Source organism: Oryctolagus cuniculus, chromosome 2, assembly GCF_964237555.1.
Source record: "Oryctolagus cuniculus chromosome 2, mOryCun1.1, whole genome shotgun sequence".
Taxonomy (NCBI): domain Eukaryota; kingdom Metazoa; phylum Chordata; class Mammalia; order Lagomorpha; family Leporidae; genus Oryctolagus; species Oryctolagus cuniculus.
The window spans coordinates 135,217,903-135,243,936 of NC_091433.1; the positions used below are offsets into that span (position 1 = coordinate 135,217,903).

The window sequence follows — 26,034 nt, forward strand, 5'->3', positions numbered from 1 at the left end:
TTTTATGGTTGAGTAGTGTTCCATCATTATCCATTCATCAGTTTATGGACATTTAAGATTATGTCCATTTCTTTGCTATTGTGAATAGTATATGAGAATGCAAATATTTCTTTCACATGTTTTTGTTTCCTCTGGACACATGACCAGAAGAGGGACCACTGGATCATACAATAGTTCTAATTTTAATTGTTTGAGGCATCTCAGCACTGTTTCCATTGATGTCTGTACTAGTTTACATTACCATCAACAGTGTGCAAAGCTTCCCTTTTCTCCACATCCTCACCAGAACTTATTTTGTTGTCCTTTGGATAAATAACCATTTTGACTTTTCTGAGGTAATGTCATTGTGATTTTGATTTGCATTTACCTGATGTTAGTGATGTTGAACATTTAATCATATATCTGTTGGCCGTATGTATGTCTTCTTTTGAGAAATGTCCAATAGAATTATTGCCAATTTTAAAATCAGATAACTATAGCCAATGTTGTTGCAAAGTAGGATAAGCTACAGCTTGCTACACCGGCATCCCATATCCATACTTGAGTGTGGTTTGAGTCCTGATAATGTGCCAGGGAAATCAGTGGAGTATGGCCCAACTGTTTGGGTCTTTGCCTCTCATATGTCAAAGAGATGGAAGTTCCAGGATCCTGGCTTCAGCCTGACACAGCCCTGGTCATTGTAGTAATTTGGGGAGTGACCACCAGATGGGATATCTCTGTCTCTCTGCCTTTTAAATAAATCTTTTTTTTTTGGACAGGCAGAGTTAGTGGGAGAGAGAGACAAACAGAAAGGTCTTCCCTTGCCGTTGGTTCACCCAAATGGCTGCTACGGCCGGCGCACTTCGCCGATCTGAAGCCAGGAGCCAGGTGCCTCCCCCCGGTCTCCCATGCAGGTGCAGGTTCCCAAGAACCTGGGCCATCCTGCAATGCCCTCCCGGGCCACAGCAGAGAGCTGGACTGGAAGAGAAGCAACCAGGACAGAACCGGCACCCCAACCGGGACTAGAACCCAGAGTACCAGAGCCGCAGGTAGAGGATTAGCCTAGTGAGCCGTGGCGCCGACCTTAAATAAATCTTTTTTAAAAGCATATTATGGGCCGGCACCACAGCTCACTAGGCTAATCCTTTGCCTGCGGCGCCGGCACACCGGGTTCTAGTCCCAGTCGGGGCACCAGATTCTGTCCCGGTTGCTCCTCTCCCAGTCCAGCTCTCTGCTGTGGCCCGGGAGTGCTGTGGAGGATGGCCCAAGTGCTTGGGCCCTGCACCTGCATGGGAGACCAGGAGGAAGCACCTGGCTCCTGGCTTCGGATCGGCGAAGCATGCCGGCTGTAGCGGCCATTTGTGGGATGAGCCAACGGAAGGAAGACCTTTCTCTCTCTCTCTGTCTAACTCTGCCTGTCAAAAATAAAAACAACAACAAAAAAGCATATTATTATTTTGCTACTGAGTAGTTTCCTTTTATGTTCTGGATACATAGCCTTTGTGAGATATACAGTTTTCAAATACTTTCTCCTATTCTTAGTTGTCTCTCTGTTGATTGTTTTCTTTGCCATGCAAAATATTTTTGTTTTCATAGAATCTTATTTGTCTATTTTTGCTTTTGTTTATTTGTGGGGTCTTATGAAAAAAAAATCCTTGTCTATTGTAATCTCTTGAAGCATTTTCTCCATGCTTTCTTCTAAGAGTTTCAGTTTCAGAATTTGTATTTAAGTCTTTAAATCCATTTTGTGTTTGTTTTTTTAATATGGTGAAAGACAGAGGTCAGTGTCATTCTTTTGCAAGTGATTATCCAATTTTCTCAGCACCATTTATTGAACATATTGTCCTTTCTCCAATTCATGTTCTTAGCACCTTTGTGAGATATATAGTTGGCTGTTGGTGCAATGTATAGTTCACTTCTAGGTCTCTGTTCTGTTCTACCTGTCTATACATCTGATTTTATGTTAGTACCATAGTGTTTTAATTACTGTAACTTTACAGTATATTCATATTTTGAAGTCAGGTAGCATAATGCCTTATAATCTGTTCTTTTTTGCCCTAGATGATTCTGCAGGTGGGCATTGTGATACAGCAGGTTAAACCAAGCTTGGGATGCTCACATCCAATATTGGAGTGTCTATGATTAAATCCCATCTCTGTTTCTGAGCCAGATTCCTGATATTGTGCCTGGGAGACAGCAAATAATGGTCCAGGAACTTGGATTCCTGCCACCCTTATAAAGAGCCAGTTTGGGGCTTCAGCTGGTCTATTGCAGGCATTTGGGGGAGTGAACCACTGGATGGATGATCTCACTTTTCTCTGACTCTCCCTTTCTGTTACTCTGCCTTTCAAATAAATAAATAAAACTGTAATTTAAAAAAAGGATTGCTTAGCTTTTGTGGTTCCCTAAGAAGTTTAAGACTGCTTTTTCTAGTTCTCTGAACAATTTTATTGGTATTTGGTAGAATATATAAATCATTTGGGGGCAGTATAGACATATTAGCAATATTGACTCATCCAATTTATGATATCCTCCAAATTTTTGTGTCCTCTTTTAGTTTCTTTCTTCTGTTTTACAGTATTCATTGCACAGACCCTTCACAACTTTGATTAAATTTATTCACAGGTATTTTACTTATCTATTGGTAGCTACTGTAAATGGGATTGCTTTCTTGATTTCCCTTTCAGGTAATTCACCATCAACTACAAAAATATCAAGTTTTGTGTGCTTTTTATTCCACAATTTTGCTGTACTTGTCAATTCTATTATTCTTGGAAGAATCTCTAGATTTTTTTTTTTTAAGATTTATTTTATCTATTTGAAAGACAGTGTTACAAAGAGAGGTAGAGACAGAGAGAAGGTCTTCCATCCACTGGTTCACTCCCCAGATGGCCGCAAGGCTGGAGCTGTGCTGATATGAAGCCAGGAGCCAGGAGTTTCTTCCGGGTCTCCCACGTGGGTGCAGAGGCCCAAGCACTTGGGCCATCTTCTACTGCTCTCCCAGGCCATAGCAGAGAGGTGGATTGGAAGAAGAGCAGCTAGGACCAGAATCAGTGCCCATATGGGATGCTGGCACCTCAGGCCAGGGCATTAACCTGCTGTACCACAGCGCTGGCCTTATCTCTAGGCCTTTTTTTTTTTTTTTTTTTTTTTTTTTTTTTTTTTTTTTACAGGCAGAGTGGACAGTGAGAGAGACAGAGAGAAAGGTCTTCCTTTGCCGTTGGTTCACCCTCCAATGGCTGCCACGGCTGGCGCACTGCGCTGGTCCAAAGCCAGGAGCCAGGTGCTTCTCCTGGTCTCTCATGGGGTGCAGGGCCCAAGCACTTGGGCCATCCTCCACTGCACTCCTGGGCCATAGCAGAGAGCTGGCCTGGAAGAGGGGCAACCGGGACAGAATGTAGTGCCCCAACGGGGACTAGAACCTGGTGTGCCGGCGCCGCTAGGCGGAGGATTAGCCTATTGAGCCGCAGCGCTGGCTCTAGGCTTTTCTATATAAGATCATATCATCTGTAAACAGTGCTGATTTGATTTCCTCCTTCCCTTCCCAATTCAGTTGCCTTTTCTTTCTCATCTGATGGCTCTGGCTATGACTTATACTACTATGTTAAGTAAAAGTGGGCATCCTGGTCTTGTTCTCTCACAGAGAAAGCCTCCAACTTTTCCCCATTTACTGTGATGTAAATTATTAAAGTTTGTAATATACAGCCTTTATTATGTTGAGGCATGTTTCCTCTCTACTTAGTTTGTTCAGAATTTCTACCATGAGGGGGTTTTGGATCTTGAACCCCAATAACAGAATATTTGCTTTTAATATTGCTTCAAAGTTCCCATAAGCCTTAATTCTTTTCCCTTTCTATCTCCTGTTTTTCAAATATTATTTGAGTTCAGATATATTTTTCTGTTTGATCTACTCTGTTAATGATCACTTTCATCACACCTTTAACTTCAATTATTGTACTTTTCAACTTTAGGATTTTTTATTTTTAAAATGACTTCAAACTATCAAGTTTCTCTGATAGAGTACTGACTGGCTTCCCTTTGTTTTCCTGAAGCTCACTGAATATTCTGTAAAGTTATTCTGAATTCTCTGTCCAAGAGTTTGCACATATCAGTTGCTCTACAGTCAGTTTCTTATACCTTATTTTGTCCATTACATGAGGTTACTGTTCTCAAGTCCTTGATGATCATTTCCATATGACAACTGCAATAAAGGATTAGATATTCATTCCTATTAAATTCCATTAATCTGGCTTTGTTTTGTGCTGTTCCTATTAATTCTAAGCATACTATTTTCTCTGAGTCTATGTTGAGTATTTCAGCACTAGATGGCACCCTAAGTCTAGGTTTGCCACAAGTCTGTGGTTAGTGTGTTGTCATTGTCAGAGTCCCCATACCAAGTTTATCCCAAATGTGCAGTTTGTGTGCTATTTAGAAGGAACTGGTAGAGTGACTAAAAAGTATAGTCCATCCAAACAAGTCTCAACCTGAAGCCAGGGTGAGCCCAGATTCTCATCATTAGTCACCAGTGTATGGTCAGACATTGCAGGATCCTGCTTGTGTCTGGGCCTTCTGGGGGAAGAATTGGTCCCTGCCTCCCATGCAATGACTTGGTACCTACCTCCTTCTTCCCTAAGTGGACAATGACTCTACACTGGGGTCCTGGGATAGGGGGAAGAAGTGGTGTGAAATCCATGACCAATGTCACAGTACCAAGTCACATCCAAGAGTCCACAGTCTGCTAAGAATAGTGTACCATGTAGGGAAGAGCAAGGTCTATGCTACCATCACAGGCCTGATGCTATAGTGCACTTGCAGTCCAAGGCTATTGTTAACTAGCCATCATTTAGGCTTAGGTCACAGGTCTCAAGATTGCATCCTATGGCCCCAGGCCTAGAGACAGGGCCTGTTGGGATTCTCCCAGTATTGGTTCTGTTCTGGAACTGAGTTTCCAGGCAAAGTTGTGTGTTTCCTTTTCTCACCCCCAGTGGACAGAGTGTTTCTCTAAGAATTGGATGCTGGGGGAAAGGTAATGAAGGAGCCCTTGGGTTCCAAGGCTGATGCCAAGTCACACCTGCAAGGACCGGTACAGAATCAGGGTATACCCCAGGCCCACACAGCAAGGCTGCTAGTGATGCTAGGCAAGACACAAATATGTCCCATCAGGATGCAGATCTACAGACTCCATCTGTGAGTGCTGGCCTAGTGTGAGGGCTGCTGGATTTTGTCTTGTGCTGGGTTTGACCATGGTGGGCTTGACACTGAGTTCCTAGGCAAGGTCCTGTGCTTACTTTCCTGTTCTACTCCTCAGGAATTGAAGTATATTCTACTGTCTCTCAAGAATTAGCTAGTCCCATGAGAAATCTCTTTTGGAGGTAATTCCTAATTACCCTCAATGACCTAATTACCTCCCTCAAGGCCCCACTTCTGAAGATCCACACCATCTATGAATACTATTGCCCTGAAGGACCACGCCTCCAAGTATACAGACTCTTGGGTCACCTAAACCAGAAACAGACCACATAAGGCCTGAAGATTTATTCTAAGTTTTTAAAAAAGAGTTTGAAGTTTTAGCTCTTGAATTCACTTTTTTAAAAAAAATTCCTGTTTTTAAATAATTTATTTGAGAATTATTTGAGAGGGAGAGACAGACAGAAAGATCTTCCATCTGCTGGTTCACTCCCCAAAATGGCCACAACAGCTGGAGCTGAGCCAATCTGAAGCCAGGCGCCAGGAACTTCTTTTGGGTCTCCCACATGGGTGCAGGAACCCAAGCACTTGGCCCATTTTCTACTGCCTTCTCAGGCCATAACCAGAGAGCTGGATTGGAAAAGGAGCAGCCAGGACACAAACAGGTGCCTATATGGGATGCCAGCGCCGCAAGCGGAGGCTTAGGCTACTATGTCACAGCTTGAGCTCCATGAATTTAGTTCTATGATGCATTTTAATCTTTTGTATATGGTGTGATGTGGGGGTACAACTTAATTCTTTTGCCTGTGCATAACTAGTTGTCCCAGTACCATTTGTAGATTTCTTTCCCTCATTGACTGAATTTTGGATCCTTTTTTTAGATCTTAAAAATATGTTTTGAAGACCAGTCATCTTAATTTTGATAAAAGTCTTGTTCATCAATTTGTTGTTTTATGGATTTCTTTTGGTGTTGTACCTTAAAATTTTTAAAAATTGTGAATTCAAGGTCACAACAGTTTTGTTTTCTCATAGATTAATCACTTCAAATTTTGTTAGCCCTTTTTGGCTCTTGTAAGATATTAACGTTTCTGGTTTATCCCATACAGATGTCAATTTTTACAGCACATTTTTTTTTTCCCCTGAAGATCCTCTATTGAATTACAAAGGCACAACTTTGAAAAGTAAGGAGTGTACACATTTGTGTTTATTTATAAATCTGTTTTGGGGCCAGCGCTGTGGAGCAGCAGGTTAATGCCCTGGCCTGAAATGCTGGCATCCCATATGGGCGCCAGTTCTAGTCCCGGCTGCTTCTCTTCCAATCCAGCTCTCTGCTATGGCCTGGCAAAGCAGTAGAAGATGGCCCAAGTCCTTGGGCCCCTGAACCCACATGAGAGACCCGGAAGAAGCTCCTGGTTCCTGATCAGTGCAGCTCCGGCCATTGCAGCCATTGCAGGAGTGAACCATGGGACAGAAGACCTCTCTCTGCCTCTCCTCTCTCTGTGTAACTCTGACTTTCAAATAAATAAATGAATCTTTAAAAAAAACATCTGTTTCACTCATCTATTTATGCCACTGTCTTAATTTCTACACTTTTATAACAAGTCTTACAATCAGATATTGTTTGCCTTCAAATTTATTAATTTTCTGGTTGTTTTGGAAATTCTAGGTCCTTTCCATTTCCATGTGAATTTTAAAATGCTTTGGTCATTTTCTATTTTTAAAATAGCTGGTATGATTTGGATTGTATTGGATCTTAGAGTAACTTAGGGAAAACATCTTAACAATATTGAGACTTCTGAATCTCTTCATTTATTTGGGTTTTTAAAATTTTCTCTTGGGGCCGGCGCCGTGGCTCACTTGGTTAATCCTCTGCCTGTGGCGCCGGCATCCTATATGGGCGCCAGGTTCTAGTTCTGGTTGCTCCTCTTCCAGTCCAGCTCTCTGCTGTGGCCTGAGAAGGCAGTGGAGGATGGCCCAAGTGCTTGGGCCCTGCACCCACATGGGAGACCAGGAGGAAGCACCTGGCTCCCGGCTTTGGATCGGCACAGTGCCGGCCATAGCAGCCATTTGGGGGGTGAACCAACAGAAGGAAGACCTTTCTCACTGTCTCTCTCTCTTTCTCTCACTGTCTATAACTCTACCTGTCAGATAATAATAATAAAAAAATTCTCTCAGCAATGTTCTATAGTTTTCAGTGTACTGCTTTTTTCCAGCTTTTTTTTTTTTATTTACCCCTTAGCACTTCATGTTTTGGAAGGTATTATAAACAGCACTTTTTCCTTAAAATCTCACTTTTATCTACACAGTCATTTATGAAGTCTAAGAGAAGGAAAAGGCCAACCCTGCTGTTCTGGTTTTGAATTCTGCAAGTGAACATACAGGGTAATAATTGAACAGCATGATCAGATTATAAATTATTGCCTACACCAATCAGTGCTGGACAAATTTAAATTGTTCCTAAAAAGATTTTCTAACCTTCAATAAAGCTAAGATATTTGAAACCAAACAGCCTCAGGTGGGGGCAACACAGCATCCCTGCCACCAGAATCTTTCTAAATTTGTTCAACATTTAGTAGGTAGCCAATGAATATTTCTAAGTCAGGTAGACAGAGATAAGTAAAATATCTCTGCTCCAATTTAAAAGTTGGTTTTAACAGGGTAGTGTATAATGATATAAGGTAGTATTTCCCATGATGTGTTACATATTTACATATATACAACTGATTTTGTAGTAAGTAACCCAATTATTCCTGAAATCATAGTAGCCTGTTGACATTAGGAAAAAAGTAAGGAGAGATAGGCTTTACTCTGCAATAGTCTCTTTGCTGAAATAATGGCATTACTGTGATCAGTCTTTCTCAGATGTATAAACAGCAGCAGAACTTGAGCTGGAAGAGAGCTGTCAGGCCTACCAGTTGCCCCATTTCCCTGTGGAGATAGATTCCCTATAGACTTCTGGAAAGAGCCAAGCTAGCAAAACTATGCAGGCCATCCTCTGCCTGCTCAGTCATAGGCTACTCAACATCTACTATTTCCAACACTGGCTAAAGTAAGATGAATTAGAATAGGAGAGGAAAGTGATGAACAGGAGCTATCTTGGAAAGACAATCATGATCAGCTTCACATGAGCTGGGCTACTCTATCCCCCACCATCCAAGAGCTATAAAACTTCCTTTTAAAGAGAAATGAGTCACTTAGAGAAAAATATGTAAGTAACACTACAAGCTATATGAGAATATGGCAGACTTAAGAAAACAGCACAAAACTATAAGCTGTAAAATACTATATAAGACATATATAACTGAATGTTACATAAGGCATTTAAAGAATGGCCCATGAAAGATCTAAGAAATAAGTACCATCATGACCAGAGAGAAATCAGTTACAGTGATGATGGTCAAGTATGACTTTCAAAGAAACAAAGTCATAAGGCCAATTCCAAATGAACAGACAGATAGGCTAAAAGCACTCTAAAGAAAACAAGTGGTAAGCAGAGAAGAGCTTAAGCAAAGATAGACATCCAAAGTGGAATTAGAAGATAGTGAAGGCACTTCAGAAAAAGATAACTCAGCTCTTCATTTTCTTATATAAACTTACTTGTATTTACTTGCGTTATAATGTATTCTTGCACAATACAGGTTACCCAAAATGTGAATGTATGAAAATACCATTCACAAAATCATATAGACCACATAAACAATAACCACTATATTATCATAGCTCTAAGACACTGAATAGTGGTTAACACCATACAACAGTGTTTCATATCTATAAATTTTCTTAAGTTTCCTAAAGCCATTTAGGTGGAATAAAGCATCCTTACTTCCTTATGTCCTCTGGTTAGACTTCTATTACAGGATCAGCAAATTCCAAACAGGTAACAAGGGAAAAATAATAGAGAAGAAAACATTAGTAAAGTGAGTATATTTGTCAGCCTTTCATTGCTTTATCTAACATATCTGAGAGGAACTACTTAGGTAGGCAGGTTTACTTAAGGTTTATACTTTTGAAGGTTCACAACTCCAGATTACTGGCTCCACTGATCTAGCCTCTGGTGAGGGTGGTAGCTGACTGAATACAAGTAAAGGAAAGATCAAATGGCAAGTCATGAAGCAGAGAGACAAGGTGAGCACAGTTTTCCTTCATGCCATTGTTTCAATCCTTACTATGCCACAATGATTTGATTATAGGGCCTCTACAATAAAACCTAATCTTATCACAAACTTTATAAGAGACTACCATTGAAACCATAGTTCAATTAAGTTCCATTCTTAATCCATTAACATAATAGTTTTGAGATTAAGACTTTACACATGGGCCTTTAGGGGAGAACTCAAATTATTTTGCAAATCAATACAGTAAATAAATTAACAGAGGAGGAAACTGAATAATGACAGGAAAATCAGAAAGAAAAGTCTTATTTTTGTATCCTGGGAAGATTTTTTTAAAAAAAGGAAAAATGAGCATTATTATTATATAGTACTTAATGTGCTTTTAATTTTTAATTTTTTGTTTTATTCTACAAAATAATTAATGCTCCCTCAAACAAGTTATTTAGCATACTAATAATCTGAAGCAAATAGCAGATTGTCGGCCGGCGCCGCGGCTCACTTGGCTAATCCTCCACCTGCGGCGCTGGCACCCTGGGTTCTAGTCCCAGTTGGGGCGCCGGATTCTGTCCCGGTTGCTCCTCTTGCAGTCCAGCTCTCTGCTGTGGACAATCTCTCTCTTCTCCTTTGCTCTCATCTCTCTCTGCCTTTCAAATAATACGAAAATATATGAAAGTATTTTTTAAAAGACAGCTACTGGCCGGTGCCACATCTCACTAGGCTAATCCTCCGCCTTGCGGCGCCGGCACACCGGGTTCTAGTCCCGGTCAGGGCGCCGGATTCTGTCCCGGTTGCCCCTCTTCCAGGCCAGCTCTCTGCTGTGGCCAGGGAGTGCAGTGGAGGATGGCCCAAGTACTTGGGCCCTGCACCCCATGGGAGACCAGGAGAAGCACCTGGCTCCTGGCTTTGGATCAGCGCGGTGCGCCGGCCACAGCGGCCATTGGAGGGTGAACCAACGGCAAAGGAAGACCTTTCTCCCTGTCTCTCTCTCACTATCCACTCTGCCTGTCCAAAAAAAAAAAAAAAAAAAAAAAAAGTAGACTGTCTAGATGTCCAAAGAAATCATTTTGATGCAGAGCAGCTTTTTATAACTTTGAAAATAACAGTACTATTTCACCTGTATAATAAAACAATTGCACCAAATGATATCTAGTTTCTGCCAGTTCTAAATTGATTCATATTACTTACATATCTAACCCATATCTCCCATTTTTAGTATTTTTCCTAAAAATGGTCTAGTTATTAAAATATGTCACATTTTAGAAATAATAAAATTCAAATCCAATTCAGACTAGGGATTAAAAAATAATAATTTCCTTAAAAATGAATTAAATTCTTTTCTGCCAATTGTCTTCTCAGGAATATGGAAATACTACCTAGAATTTGGAAATGAATAAATAAAAGCCTTAAGCAAAAGTTATTAAACTAAAAATAGTCTATACTAACTTAGTAAATTAGAACTTTGTAATAGGAGGACATTACAAAAGAAAATTAAGTAAATTATTTTTAATGATCCTTTTTATTCATAATATGTAAAAATGTAACTGTTTTCCTCTGTATTCTAATACATAATTGTTAACTTTCCTGAATTTCCAAAACTTCTATGTAATTACTCTCACATACATCTCAAAAAAAAGTTTTCAATTTCTACTTAAACACTTATTTATTAAATAAAATGTCCATGCTTTATAAGTTAGCATTTAATTTCTCACAGAGAAATAAAGAAAAAATTATTTCCTATCACAGATAGTTTTCAGAGTCTTTATAAAGTCTTCCAAGTAATACTTCATTAAAGAAATGAAGTGGGAGTTGTATTTACAGATGATGCCTGTGCTTTGGTCATTCTTCGAACCAGTGCTTCTTGTCTTTTTTTCTGAATTTCTTCAGGAGAATACTTTCTGTTTTTCTCATTTTCCTCTAAAAGTAATCAAAATGTCCATGTTAGTTTTATAGGCCATTAAGTCATTCTGCATATGAACTTTAATTGTTGCTTTATTACTCAGATTTGCTACATTGTTTGGTTATTTAATCACACTAAACTACCAATACAAGATTCCAATACATAGACATAAAGCTCTTGGTCACAAAAAAACCAATCTACCCCTATTTGTTGCACTCTTTTCAGAATGAGGAAATTAAATATGATTAAAAACTATGTTGATTTTGATGCCCATCAAATAATTATCATTGACAATGAAATTAATTCATATAACCTATGAATAAATATATCTTGAAAGTAAACACACTGGGACTTTAAATATTATATAAATAAAAAAAGACTATAATCAATTAATTGGCTTAATATAAAAATGGGTATTAATACCTCAACGTGTACTGTTACTGTAATATAAGCTAATTAATATTCATACCTATTTTTTTCCCTGGGGAGCTTCAATGTTTTCATTTCAGCTGTCTCAGAAAAATAATTTAGACTGATAGAATGAATCTCTGATGTGAAACTGCTCATTTGTGTCTCACTCTTAAAGAGATTATATTTTTATTTGAAGGATATGTTTTATAGAAACTTTATATTTCCTCACTTAAATGATATTTTAAGTTTAAGACCAACACTAATATATATTTAAGTGAACTTTTATTGGTAAAACATTCATGTAAAATGTGCTTTCCAGAGAAGGATCTGCAGCAGTGCCAGAAGAAAAATATTTACTGATCTAGAATAAGATACAGAATTTGCTATAAGACATTTTTCTTGGTAACTAAGACAGATGTTTCTCCAAATATATCATGTGCCTTACTTTCCTTTGTTGGTATAATTAAAAATGGGACTGGAGATATTCAAAGTAAGAAATAAATTTTTCAAATAAGTCCTCAGATAATTCTGTTATCTTATTTTCCAAGCTAGTAATCTAACACACAGCTATTTTTTCTGTACAGAATCTTGAATATATTAGTCTGACTAATTAGCCAATATATTTTTTTTTTCTTTTTGACAGGCAGGGTGGACAGTGAGAGAGACAGAGAGAAAGGTCTTCCTTTGCTGTTGGTTCACCCTCCAACGGCCGCTGTGGCTGGTGCACTTCGGCCGGCGCACCGCGCTGATCTGAAGCCAGGAGCCAGGTGCTTCTCCTGATCTCCCATATGGGTGCAGGGTCCAAGCACTTGGGCCATCCTCCACTGCACTCCCGGGCCATAGCAGAGAGTTGGACTGGAAGAGGGGCAACTGGGACAGAATCCGGCACCCCGGCCAGGACTAGAACCCGGTGTGCCGGCGCTGCAGGCGGAGGATTAGCCTATTGAGCCAAGGCGCCGGACTTTTTTTTTTTTTTAAAGATTTATTTATTTATTTGAAATGCAGTTACACACAGAGAGAAGGAGAGGCAGAGAGGCAGAGAGGCAGAGAGAGAGAGAGAGGTCTTCCATCTGATGGTTCACTCTCCAATTGGCTGCAATAGCCGCAGCTGCGCCGATCTGAAGCCAGGAGCCAGGAGCTTCTTCCGGGTCTCCCACATGGGTGCTGGGTCCCAAGGACTTGGGCCATCCTCTACTGCTTTCTCAGGCCATAGCAGAGAGCTGAATGGGAAGTGGAGCAGCCCAGGCTCTAACTGGTGCCCATATGGGATGCCTGCACTGCAGGCAGTGGCTTTACCGGCTACACCACAGCACTGGCCACGCAACTGCCCTTCATTTAACTCAATGTATACCAACAATACACAGAAAAGCCTCAAATTGTTGCAAGTTACTAAGCATATGAGGCCCTTCTTAATCGTTAAAGTGTTGGGTTCATTTTTTTTTTCTGTAAAGGGTCAGAAAATATATTAACTGTAAAAGGTCAAAGGTCCTGCTATCCTAACTGATCAACTCCACCACTATAGCAAGAAAATAGTCATGGACAATGCATCAACATGATAAGCTATTTGAAATAAAATTTTATTAATGGAAAATAAAATAAGAATTTCAGGTAATAATATTTTTTGATTTTTTTCCCACCACTTTAAAGCATACAAAACCTTTTTAGTGTGTTGACTATACAAACACAGGCTACAGTCTGGATTTGGACATGCCATGGTTTGCCAACTCCTGTCTTAAATCAATGAAAGTTAAAAGGACTTTTTTAGGTATTTCCTAGAAAGCAGCTTGCTAAATATCAAAATAAAATAAAGTACACAAAACAGAAAATATTGACGAGGGTAATACTAAGAGATTAAATACTATCAATAAACTTAAAAGCAAAATTGATAAAGCAAGTTAAAAAGTAAAGCATCCACTAAAAATTTCAGAGAATGGGATCCAGCGCTGTGGCACAGTGCCTAAAGCTACTGCCTGCAGTGCTCGCATCCCATATGGGTGCCTATTTTGAGTCTTGGTTACTCCACTTCGATCCAGCTCTCTGCTGTGGCCTGGGAAAGCAGTGGAAGATGGCTCAAGTCTTTGGGCCCCTACACCCTGCCTGACTCCTGGCTTTGGAATGGCCCAGTTCTATTAAAAAAAAATAGCAATTTCTCCTGATAGAATGGTTATACAAAAGATAACATTTTATTTCAAATTATTCTATACTGTTTTCATTCTTTCCAAGCAACTAGTATATTACCTCAGTAAGTTTAAAAAAGGGGGAAAAGAATCACTTAAACAAGAAAGTTGTAGCAGTAATGCCAACAAAAGCAACACTCAGAATCTAAATGACAGAAAATAATAATGCTAAATGAAACTAAAAACTCCCTCACCATATTAGCATTGATCTACATAATAGATAAGAATCCTAAAATTAACTTCAAATGAGAGAGACTGATTAAGAAAATCCGTAATTACAAGCCAGCATAATAAATGCTGCAACGGAAGTTAGCACCCCAGAGAAAATGAATTTAAATCATTCTAGGTAGGTAGAAACACATTGTATTTTAAAGGACAAATGGAAATTGGTCAGGTAAATTTGGTGAATGCATATGCAAGTGCTATGTCTCTGGTGAAAGAAATAGGAAGTACAAAGACATGAAGCTGTGGGAAAGCACAAGCATTAAGAATCACAAGTAGTTACATATTCCTTTGCAAAAAATATACTAGTATCAGTGAACAACAGATTTTTCACATTATATTACATGATGTTCAGTTAAATATTTATTCAACATCTTCGAAGTGCCAGATGCTGTGTGAAAGGCCAAAGGATTCACTGATAAGGGACAACAGTTTCTAAATATTTAATTGCAACCTGTGAAAAAAGGAATTAAGAAATTATGGAAAATAAACATGAAGACTCACAGACCCTCCAGAAGCAAGTATATTGAAATGTAAGAGTAAAAAAGCACCAACAAAATAGTGAAAGTTGAGAAATGAAATGTTGGAAGTAGTTTTAGTCAAAAGGAATAATAGCATACTGTTAAGATTTAAGATTCTAAATTAAGAAAGAATCTAAGAGATGGAAAGATTGCTGGTATAGCTGAAGCTAAGCAGGTGAGCAGGAAAAAAAGGGAAGGTTAAAGAGAGATAATCCAGGACTCTGTAGATCACAAAGTGTAGATTTTATTTGAAATATTATATGAAGCCACTGAAAGTGTTCTAATAAGAATACCATGTTTGCCTTTCTGGTTCTAAAATATTATTCTGCAATTAGAGACTAAAAAAGAGAACACAAAAAATAACTGCAGTATTCAAGTCAAAAAATGTTGGCTTGAGTAAGCATGGAAGCAGTAGAGAGAAAAAACTCTTGAAATATAATTTTTGAGATTAGAAATAATGGAACTTGGGATGGAGAATTGGGGGAAAGAGGAATAAAAAATAAGAAATGACAGACCATATCAAATGAAAACTCAAAATTCTAACCATTACAAGTAGCACTGAGTTTTGCTTTGTTTTGAAGATGTATTTCTTTATTTGAAAGGCAGAGTGAGAAGAAAAGACAGAAAGGAGCTCCTTCTACTCACTGGTTCACTTTCTAGATGCCCACAACAACAGGGGCTAGGCAAGGCCAAAGCCAGGAGCCAACAACGCCAACAACTCTGAGTCTCCCATGTAGGTGATGGAAGCTGAGAGACTTGGGTTGTCATCTATTGCTTCTTAAGTGTATTATTAGGAAGCTGGATCAAAGGCCCAGAGTAGCTAGATTCAAACCAAATGCTCCAAAATGGGACACAATCATCCTAAGTAGGGGCTTAACCTATTGCACCTCAACACCAATCCTCATTGAGTTTTATATCAGATATTATACTAGTAAGGTTTTTAATCAGAATGTTCTGTAGTACAAATTAGAGAGGAACATCAGGCCTGCAAGCCATGTAAGGGCAGCAAAATCATTTGGTCTGGCCCTGCCAAGGCAACTACAGGTGGGACCTGAAATTCAGTAAATCTAAAGCAGGCTAATTTTAAGTTGATAATTTTATATGGCCCTTGGCAGAAAAAAGGTTACCCACCCGTACTCTAAACTATTGTTCATCTCATTGTTTTGCTAAAAGTTGGAGTAAGATTATTCAAGTTTCAAAATAATGAAATATTTAGTAAATAGAATCTTAAATCTTACACTGTAATGCATATATCTAAAACTATGATTTTCATGGAAATAATCCATAAATCATTCAATATTTACTAAGTTTCTACTTTATGCTAGTCATAATAAGTGCTAAGAAAGAATCTGATGTAACAATTTGAAAAATGATCTACTTGCCCTTAGTATACTATATTTTAATTATTTGCTTAAGAATTCTAGTTAAATACTAGTTTTTAACCTTATATGTTATAATCAAAACTAATTTTACTACTTGTCAAAATATTTTTGGAAAATTATTACATACATACCTTTTGAAGATTGTCTCAAAGATTCAGAATATTTCACCAAAGATTGTTGTTGATCTGGTTCCCCCAATAATGGACTGACAGCTTTCTTTTTCTCTGATCCTTGTGTAATTTTGGTATCAGACACACTTCCTGCCATACAACTTCTGTTAAACTGAGAAAGAATCTGAGAATTTTTCATCCTTGTAAATGTGTATTTTGAAAATCTAACGGTCTCATTAAAGTTGTTCTGGGGCTCATCCATAATGGTCATAGTAGACAGTTGTTGAGCATTTTTCTTATAAGTAGAAACTTCTGTAGTCACAGGATTTGAAATCACATTCAGTGTTGAACTTCTGGGTAAAACTGATTTGAAACTATTCATTGGTATTGGTACAGCAGTGTTACTCCCAGAGACACGCAAATTACTGGTCTGAAGATTTGAGTTCATTGTCAAATTTGTTGTGATGTTTAAAAAACTTGGAGAATTTCTATACATTTCCCCTCTGTCCACCTTTATTGATTTATTTATCTGTGAGCTACTTGTCAAGGAAGATGTTTGCAATGAAATGCTGCCCAGATTTAAATGCTTTGATTGTACCACCTGATTTCCTTTAGATGTACTAAAGCAGTTTCTGGTTCCATGTTTAGAACTGTTATTGATCTCAAGTATACTTTCTGTTGTCTTGCTATTCTTCCTAATATCTTGCTGCTGAGTTAGTCTTTCAATATCATCACATGCTTGGTATAACATATCATCATCTACATCATCTGATTCCCAGGTATTCTCCAATTGATGACATGTCTTAATAATTTCATTGGCAAATGATGGATCATTCCAGTCATCAAAGAAAGAAACAATCTTTGATGCATTAGCTTGATGTGTGTTAGTAATGCTGGTTTCTTGTTCATTAGAGTATCTTCTATTTAAAGCAAATTTCTTTTCAGAGGGATTGACATTAGAAGTAAATTTAGTATCACTATCTTCCTTTACTTTTGTCAGATTACATGTAACTGTACAATCTTGAAATTTGTCTTCAACAACAGTTTCATTGAAAGAGTTTTCAAATTTCATTTTATTTCCAGTGGATGGCAATTTGCTTGATTTAACATTTAGATCTGGTGAAACTCTATGTTTTCCAGAATCTATTAATTCTCCACTATGTGTCTTAGAAGGAAGGTTTTGCAATATTTTTGAATCTCTTAACAGATCATGTATACCTGTATTGGTTCTTGACTTACTTTTACTATTTTTACTAATAAAGACACAAACTTCCTTTTGATTAGTAACCTGGGCACTTTTTAGAACAGGGAATTCAGGCCTTTCAAGATTTTGCATAACAAAAGGTTCATTATCTAGTAAGCTTCCCCAATCATCTTCAAAATCACTGGTAGTAAATGCATCAATGTGCTCACTAGAAGTTTCTGGCTCCATGAAACAGGTAGTCACACATGATTTTGTTGTTATGGGAGTATCTAGTTCAGAAAGTGATCCTGTGCTTTTATTTGGCAGCTTTTCATTGACCAGAGTTTCAATAGTAATGACTTTCTCCGCTTTCAAAGCACTTTTCTTTCCAACCATAGTATTACTTGTATTCAAACTGGCATCTGACAAGTCTTGGCTTAACCGTCCACTACATTTCTGGGTAGAACCGTCAAAAATGGCATTAAAGTCTGCTTCAGCATTTTCGTCAACTGACTTCTGACTGCTGTTTTGATTTTCTACCACAGATATCCTGGTGTTTACTTTCAGTGGCTTCTTTATTATAGCATTATTGATTTCAGGAATTATATCACATAATAACTGCATCTGTTCATTATCTTTATAATTATTTAAAGTCTCTGTTCCTGAAATTGTCTGCATAAAATCATGATTCCTTTTGTTTTGTTCTTGAATTACATCTAATTCTTCCATATTTTTATCAAATTGTTTAGCCAATTTCATAAGCTCTTTTTCTCGATTTTGTGTTTTGAGCCTATTAAACAATATTAAAAAGTCATAACTAAGAAATATGCTGTCATTATACTTTTCATTTAACATACATTGATATGTTAAAACTTCAAAATCTTAACATTTATAATTATTTTAACTCCAAAATTTTGTTATGTCAAAACTAAGGGAATATTATTAATCAATTAGATATATTCACAAAACTATGAGCATTATTAAAAATATTTGCTTCATTGTATCTCATAAAATCTGAAAAGTTTAAACTCACTTTGTACAGCTGAATTTTACTCTTGATTTTCCTTTTGCTACACTGGGAGTACAAGGAATAGCACTTGCACCAATCCACACGCCCAGCATGGAGTTTGCTGTTGGTTTTTCATCCTATGACACGGGTAGGGGGAAAAAACATGTAAAAGTACCAAAAAGAAAAAGGAAGAAGATGGACATAAAAATCAAGGTGGGGGTGGAATTAAAACTAAGGATTTTGAATTATTTTCCTAAAATAATACATTCTGGTGCTATGATGGTTACCAAATTCAAAGCTAATGAGAAGTTGGGGGATGGCAATAACAAGTTGTCCTAAGTGTTCCATTTGTTTCAAAGAGTGAAGAGAGTTGGGAGTTCCTGATTTTTAAAAAAATATTGTTTTAAGAATATTTTATCTAATGCATGTTTATAGTAAAAGCATGTTTATATCAAAGAAAATTGACTTATTTCAGTAGTTATAAAAGATTCACAAAAATCAATATTGGAGACAGTATGGCAGAATCAGAATAAAAAATAATCTTCATCTGAGTTGGATAATTCATGTTGACTTGAATTGAGAACACTGATGTAGAATTAAAGTCAAGTCTGACAGATAATTGCAAGGTCAGAACTAATGATAAAAATGAGGCAGGAATAAGAACAAAAATAAGTAGAGAAAGCAAAAAAAAGGTTAGCCAGAATAAAATCTAGAAAACAGGCACTTTAAAACTTCATATTTTTGCTATTCCTTTCAGTTACTTGATCACACAAAAAATTTAGAGAATGAGCTTGATGATTACAAACCAAGAATAAAGTCAATTAACCATTTTTAATTCTATTTTTATAGTAAATACCATGCAAGATAAAAATAACCTTATCACTGGATGAGAGGCAAAGACCCTTCCTTTTTTTCTTTAATGATTCATTTATTTATTTGAAAGGCAAAGTTACAGAGAGAAAGGCACAAACACTAAGAGATCTTCCATCCACTGATTCACTCCCCAAATCGCTACAATGGCCAGAGATAAGTCATGCTGAAGCCACAAGCCTGGAACGCCATCCCAGTCTGTCCTTTGTTCATACGGAACGTGGGCATCACAGAAAGTGACTTAACCTGCTGTATCACAACACTGGCTCAGGACTCTTCTAATGAAAGTTCATCAGAGGGGTCTGTGAAATCACTGGTCTGGCCTTGCAAAGTAATCAGGCAGGACTCAAAATTCAATAAATCTATAGCAGGCTAATTTTTAAGTTGATAGTTTTGTATGGCATGGGAATGATGTTATAAATATCCCCATGGCCCTTGGTGAAAAAAGGTTCCCCACATCTGAAATGCTGGTGTATAAAGATGCTAATTTACATTCATTTACTAAAAGGTTTATTGCAAAGACCCTTACTATTTGCACTTTAAAATCCTCAAGCAATCAAGAAACAGGTTTCTTAGAATCTACTTGAACTTAGTTGAATTTTGGACTGCAAAACACTTAAGAAAATCAACAATTTCATTTTTAGATACAATATGTATTCTCCCTTTTGCTTCAACAAGAATATTGAATTTAAAGAAAATAACGTTTTTTTAGAGAGAAGTATCTTCCATCTGCTGCTGGTTCACTTCTCAAAGGCCTGTAGTAGCTAGATCTAGGCTGCAGCTGAAGTCAGGAGCCAGGAATTCAAACAAAAATTTCCCACATGGCTGAACTCAAATACTTGAGCTATCACTGCTGCATTACGGGGTCTTCATTAGCAGGAAGTGGGAATTACAAGCTGGAGAAGGACCAAACATGGTCCCAGAAAAATACATTCTTAATGATTTAATTATGTACTCTACCCAATTACTAAGTAATTTAAAATTCATTCAATTTCCTGAGAATTAAATTATGGAAACTTTATTTGCCCAATTTTAAATATCATATACATATCCTAAGTATGTTTATATACTATTTACAATTATTATTTTTAAATATTTCTATATTAAAATTTATATAACTTAATGACTCCTAACTACAATCCAGGTTTTGCATAGGCATCTAAAATTACTTCATTTCATTCTAAATAGTATACTATGTATATATGATGGAAAGATATACTTCAACTTCAAATGAAAGATACTGTATTAAAAAGTATTCCTGCAGAAAGTTAAATATCTATCCAGTTGAAATGGAAGTGCATATTATAGAAAATGCCATGTTTTAAAACACTATGGGTAGATTAAATGACATGAAGATAACTTACCTAAAAATAAACAATATGAATATTTGTCCATCTGAAAACATGACAAACATTTAGAGACCTTGATATTAGCAAAGATTTATATAAGGATGCCTTAAATGTGGTCAGTTGAGGGGTCAGTGTTGTGGTGTAATGGGTGAAGCTACTGCCTGTGACACTACCATCCCATATGGGTGCCAGTTCAAGTTCCAGCTGCTCCACTTCTGACCCAGCTGCCCACAAATAGCCTGGGAAAATACAAAAGATGGCTTCTGCCACACATGTGGGAGACCCAAATGAAGCTCTTGATTTCTGGCTTTGGCCTGGTCCAGCCCTGGCCATTATAGTCATCTGGGGGAGTGAGCGAGCTGATGGTAGATCTTTCTCTTTGTAACTCTGACTCCCAAATAATCAAATAAATCTTAAAAAGGGGGGGGGCAGTTGAAGAGGGTAACATTTTTTAAACCAACTAATTTAACATACTTTCTCTTTTATCCATTTTACCATTTGATACTGTTGCCATTTCTTTATGTGAGGTATTATTTCCAGTCCATTTAGGTAGAGTCCAATAATTTACTCAATCATCTTTTATCACTATTTAGGCTAGCCAGCCCAAACACATTTTATTATGTTTCTTTCAAGTGAAATCACAATTTGTGATTTATTGTTAGCTTGTAGAGTAAGTACTGTACAAATACTACCTGACTAATGAACAGTATGTAAAACAAATTTCTATGACATGCCAAAGGCAGAACATAGAGCTAGTAGTAACAGAGTTCTTTTGAATGCACTGGTCATAAGTGTAATATGTTATATCTGCTAGGAAAAACTACTTCCTGTCTGCTCCACCTGGAGGATGGTGATTCCTTGTAACCACATTTTGGGCCAGTGTCATCTTTCTTTTATGGTTATATATAATAACCAACCAAGGGCATGTTAAGGAAAAGTATCACATTTCCTTCAGAAAAGACACTAAGTTAAAACTGGATGATCTCCAGCTGGCACTGTGGTGCAGCAGGTTAAAGCTCTGGTCTGAAGCACCGGCATCCCACATGGGCACCAGTTGGGAGTCCCGGCTGCTCCTCTTCTGATCTAGCTCTCTGCTATGTCCTGGGAAAGCAGCAGAAGATGGCCCAAGTCCTTGGGCCCCTGCTCCCACGTGGGAGACTGGGAAGAAGCTCGTGGCTTCGGATCAGCCCAGCTCCAGCCGTTGCGGCCATCTGATGAGTGAGGCAGCAGATGGAAGACCTCTCTCTCTGTCTCTACTTCTCTCTGTAACTGTCTTTCAAATACATAAAATAAATCTTTAGAAAAAAAAAAGTACTGGATAATCTCTAGATTTAGGAGTTGTTGAATAAGAAAAATAAAGAAAGGAGAAAGTAAAGCAGCTATGAGCAGTTTCACCTGTTGGGTTCATATTTCTTAGTAATAATTAGAGGTCTAAAAGGATAAATGCTATTAGAGTTACTAGATTGCTATGTGTTGAATAACTGATTTAAAAACTTATTTCTATTCCACTTAAGCAGTACGACTGAAATTAAAGTTAAAAAAAACTTGATGATAGTTGTATTACAGCAAATAATTTAGCCATCATAATGAACACTCTTAAAATAACCTTATATTTATATTGCTATACAGTTTATAAATAATCTATTTAATTTAACTTACATGATCCAATGAAGACAATAAGTAATACTTCTGGTTTATGGCTAAACAAACTGAAGATGTGAGAGTTTATGTAACTCATCTATAGTCACACAGCATAAGAAGCTTAAAAAACACTATATCTAAAACCAGTGCTGCTTCAGTGATTTTTTTTTTTTTTTTTTGATAGGCAGAGTGGACAGTGAGAGAGAGACAGAGAGAAAGGTCTTCTTTTTCCGTTGGTTCACCTCCCAATGGCCACTGCGGCCGGTGCCATGTGGCCGGTGCACCGCGCTAATCCGAAGGATCTTACATATCAGTATGTGGTAAGATCAGTTTTAATAAGAAAAGCTGTACTATAGATAGTAAACAAATACCAATCACAAAAGAAGTCGTAAAAGTTTAAATTTGTATTAAATGTCTTATTATTTTAGTAGCTTAAAAATGATACAACATATGAATACATTTATGACCAAAAAAATCAAATTCTAGCCAAAAATCAATAAATTTAAACTTATACTTATAAAAATGGTCAGCCCTCCATGAGTCCAGAGCCACAGATTCAGCCAATCACAGACTGAAAATATCTGAAGGAGAAACAACTGTTTTTTGTACTGAACATGTACAAACATTTTTCTTTACCATTTTCCCCCTAAACAAGACAGTATAACAACTATGTACATAACACTTGCCTTAGTATTAGGTTACAAGAAATGTAGAGATTTAAAAGTACCTAGAGGAATGTACCTAAGTTATATGCACACTCTATGCCATTTTATATAAGGAACTTGAGCATCTTTCGTATTTGGCATCTGTAGGGGTTCTAGAATCTATCCTCAGTTCTTACTGTGATTACTGAGGAAATACTGCTACTATCAACTTATATTATGTTCCTTTACTCAAAACATGCATTTCAGAAACAGAAAAGGTGAAAGTCATCTTTGCCGTACTGTTTTTGGAAAAGAAAATGTAAAAAAAAAAACAACATTTTTCATATAAACAAATTAGAGGATTTGGTGGTACTTTTCACTGTTATAAAATAAACTACAGAATTAGTAATATTTACCTGAGGAGCAATTCGATTAACAATATGTGAAATCTCATCACTATCTGTGGTGTAAATCTGTTTTTTTCTTCCTTTACCTGAAGAAACAAAAACATTTCTATACATTTTAAACAAATAAAAAACACATTTAAAAATAGCTACTACTTTCCAGAAAATGATTTTTATTAGCATAGTTTGTGTGACTATGCTTTCTGACATCACATAAACAGAGATAAAATCATATATCATTCTCAAAACCATCGCAATTCAAAAGTTCCTGACATTACTTGATTGAAAATCTAGTTACCTCCTAATCATTTATCAAATACTGATGCACATAAAAAATGTTAATGACAAATTACCTAACTGTTTTGTCATTGGAGAATTCTGATCCCAAAAGATATCATTCTGTCCATCTGGATCATTAGGAGAACTGAATGTAGAAGACAAGTCCATTTTCAGCATTCTTGTTGGTGTCTCATATCTTTCTATATAAAATATGATTAAAATAACAATTGTTGCATTTTAAAGCACCACTCCTGTACTTCAATATACCCCAAAGTCAAAAAGTTGCTTAGACTCCCTTATGGTATAATGTAAACCTGTCTCCCAGAAACAACTGCATTATTTTAACTACAATTGAAATGTCTCTTTCAAAATCAAATTTGGGGGCCTGTGTTGAGCTACTACCTACAACACCAGCACCTCATTTGGGAGCTGGCTCCAGTCACAGTTGTTTCACTTCTAAGTTAATGCACCTGGGAAAGCAGCTAAGAATGGCCCAAGTGCTTGGGGCCCTGCACCCACAGGGAAAGCCTGGATAAACTCCTGGCTCCTGGCTTCTGTCTGGATTAGCTGCAGCCATTGTGGCCCTTTGAAGAGCGAACCAGTGGATGGAAGATTGATCTCTTGCTCTAACTCTGCCTTTCAAATAAATAAATCTCTCTCTAAAAAAAAAAAAAAAAAGAAAAAGAAAAGAAAAGAAAAGCAAATCTGACTTTGTAAATGGTAAATATCTTTAGATAACCTAGTACCTTTATGAATGAATAATACTGTATAACAAAACCACTCCATTTATTGGCGTGCTCCAAGCATTGTGGAACCACCTGCAATTTGTAGATATTTTAAAATATCAGAAAAATATCTCAACAGAAACTGTGTAGCCTTCTTTCATTAACTCTTCCCAACCTACATTAATCATTTCAAACACTGGAAGTTTCACCTATAATCATTTAAATTTCAACAAAGATTCGTTTTCGTTACTTTAATGGGAGTAAATAAAAGTAATGATACTTCTATTTTAAAAACACACTATAGCAAAAGGCTTTTGTATGAGTTCCAGTTTATAACATTTACTAGAAATCATTTTAGATAGGACACCCCAAAGTAATCAGGTTGAAAGGAGCCCTCCGGGGGTTCCCACTCTGAGGTAATTTTACCCACAGGCACTTCCGGTTTATTCCCAACGAGGAGACGCAGGCCAAGGCTTTGAAGAGACCAGCCCCCTGTGTGACTCCCTCTCTGAAGCGAATTAGGACACACAAGTTTAAGAGAAATAATTCCCCTACGAATAAGCTGAGCGTAACAGCCCTATCGCGTTTCTCCAGCTCCGCCACAGCTGGTAACTGGAAGAGCAGCCTAGTAATTAGCCGTCCGCCCCCGAACAGGTAAACCCCACCACACACTCCCGTGGCGGGGACGAGGGGGTGGCCAGCCCTAACTGGGCGGTGCTCAGCCTCGGGGGGAAAAGCCGTGGAGGAGAGAGACAGGGTTCTTCTGGGGCTCGCAGGGGAGAAGCCCAGAGAACACGCAGTGCCAGAGCCACCCCCACCCCCAGTTTGCCGGTGACAAGCGGGGCTGTGGGACTCAGCGCCGCGGCCCAGGCGAGGCGCACTGCCGACGTCTCACCCTTGGGGGTACTTTTACTGCACCCAGCGGCTGCTGGACGCTGCTCTCGCTGCCGCACTGGTGGGCCAGGGCCCTCTCCAGCCACGCGGGACCGGGAGCCGCGGGCCGACTTCAGCCGCCTCCTCCTGGGTTCGACCACCGAGCCGCAGTCCTCAGCCGCCGCTGTTTTGAGCGGCGTGTTCTTCGGGGCAGGACTGTCCCCATATTTCCTTCGTCGACTCATGACTTGCGACCCCCCTCCACCAGTCACTTCTTTCACATTTTGTCACGGGAAGAGTAAAACAACGGCCCTTACAAACCGGAATCCCCGCCAAAGGCCGCCGCCATTTTGGCCGGTGGGGCGCGCGTAAGAGGCGGCCGCTGATTGGCTGCATCCGGACGAGGGGTGGAGCTTTCTCAGCCAAGCCCGGAGCTTGCTTCGGAGGCGGGGTCTGGGTTCAGACTCCTCCGGGTTGGAAGTGATTGGCTGAGCGGTGGTCCAGCCCGGCTAGCTGAGAGTGAGAGTTTGTATGATGGGAAGAAGGTTTAATTCGCTAACAACTGTTTATTGAATTTACAACTATAATTTCATATGAATTAGATTCAGATTACTGTGGGTTTTAGTATTTCTCAAGAAGAGGAAGTATAAGGTATAGATTAGGAAGAAATTTTATATACTTTACATAACTATTATAAGGTGCATGGGAAAATTAAGAAAAAAACCTAGGAAAATAGTGAAAGATTTATGGATTTGAAAGGCAGAGTGAGAGAGAGATCAGTCTTCCATTTCCTGGTTCATTCCCCCAAATGTCCACAACAGCCAGGGCTGGACCAGGCCTAAGCCAGGAGTCAAGCAGTCAAGAACAATTTCTGGATCTCCCATAGGGATGGCAGGGACCCAAGTACTTGAGCCATCAAGACTGCCTCCCAAAGTGTTTATTTAAAAGGATGATGGATTGGAAGACGTGGGGGGGACTCAATGCCAGGACCTCACACTGGGGATGCAGGCATCCCAAGTGCTGACTTAACCTGCTGCACAGCAACATCTGCTGATGAAA

General features: G+C 38.2%; 1 protein-coding gene across 10 annotated transcripts in view; it reads right to left on the reverse strand.

Annotated features, from left to right (window-relative positions):
* Positions 1–25,363, reverse strand: part of ETAA1 (ETAA1 activator of ATR kinase) — a 123,874-nt gene extending 98,511 nt beyond the window's left edge. For 6 of the 10 annotated variants that reach the window (XR_011386605.1, XR_011386609.1, XR_011386607.1 and 3 more), the window contains exons 1-7: positions 24,998–25,363; positions 23,452–23,577; positions 23,111–23,187; positions 18,215–18,327; positions 16,020–17,971; positions 11,095–11,192; positions 8,990–9,014 (exon numbers count right to left, since the gene is read on the reverse strand). Coding sequence is in view for 3 of the 10 variants with exons in the window: in XM_070069032.1 (XP_069925133.1) it covers positions 8,994–9,014; positions 11,095–11,192; positions 16,020–17,971; positions 18,215–18,327; positions 23,111–23,187; positions 23,452–23,577; positions 24,998–25,220 (2,610 nt within the window). In the remaining 7 variants the exon portion in view is untranslated. Of the gene's footprint in view, positions 1–4,116; positions 4,181–8,989; positions 9,015–10,766; positions 11,193–16,019; positions 17,972–18,214; positions 18,328–23,110; positions 23,188–23,451; positions 23,578–24,997 lie in introns of those variants that run through there. The other 4 variants (XR_011386608.1, XM_051837721.2, XR_011386610.1 and 1 more) reach the window with 4 other exon arrangements.
* Between the last annotated feature and the right edge of the window lie 671 nt (positions 25,364–26,034).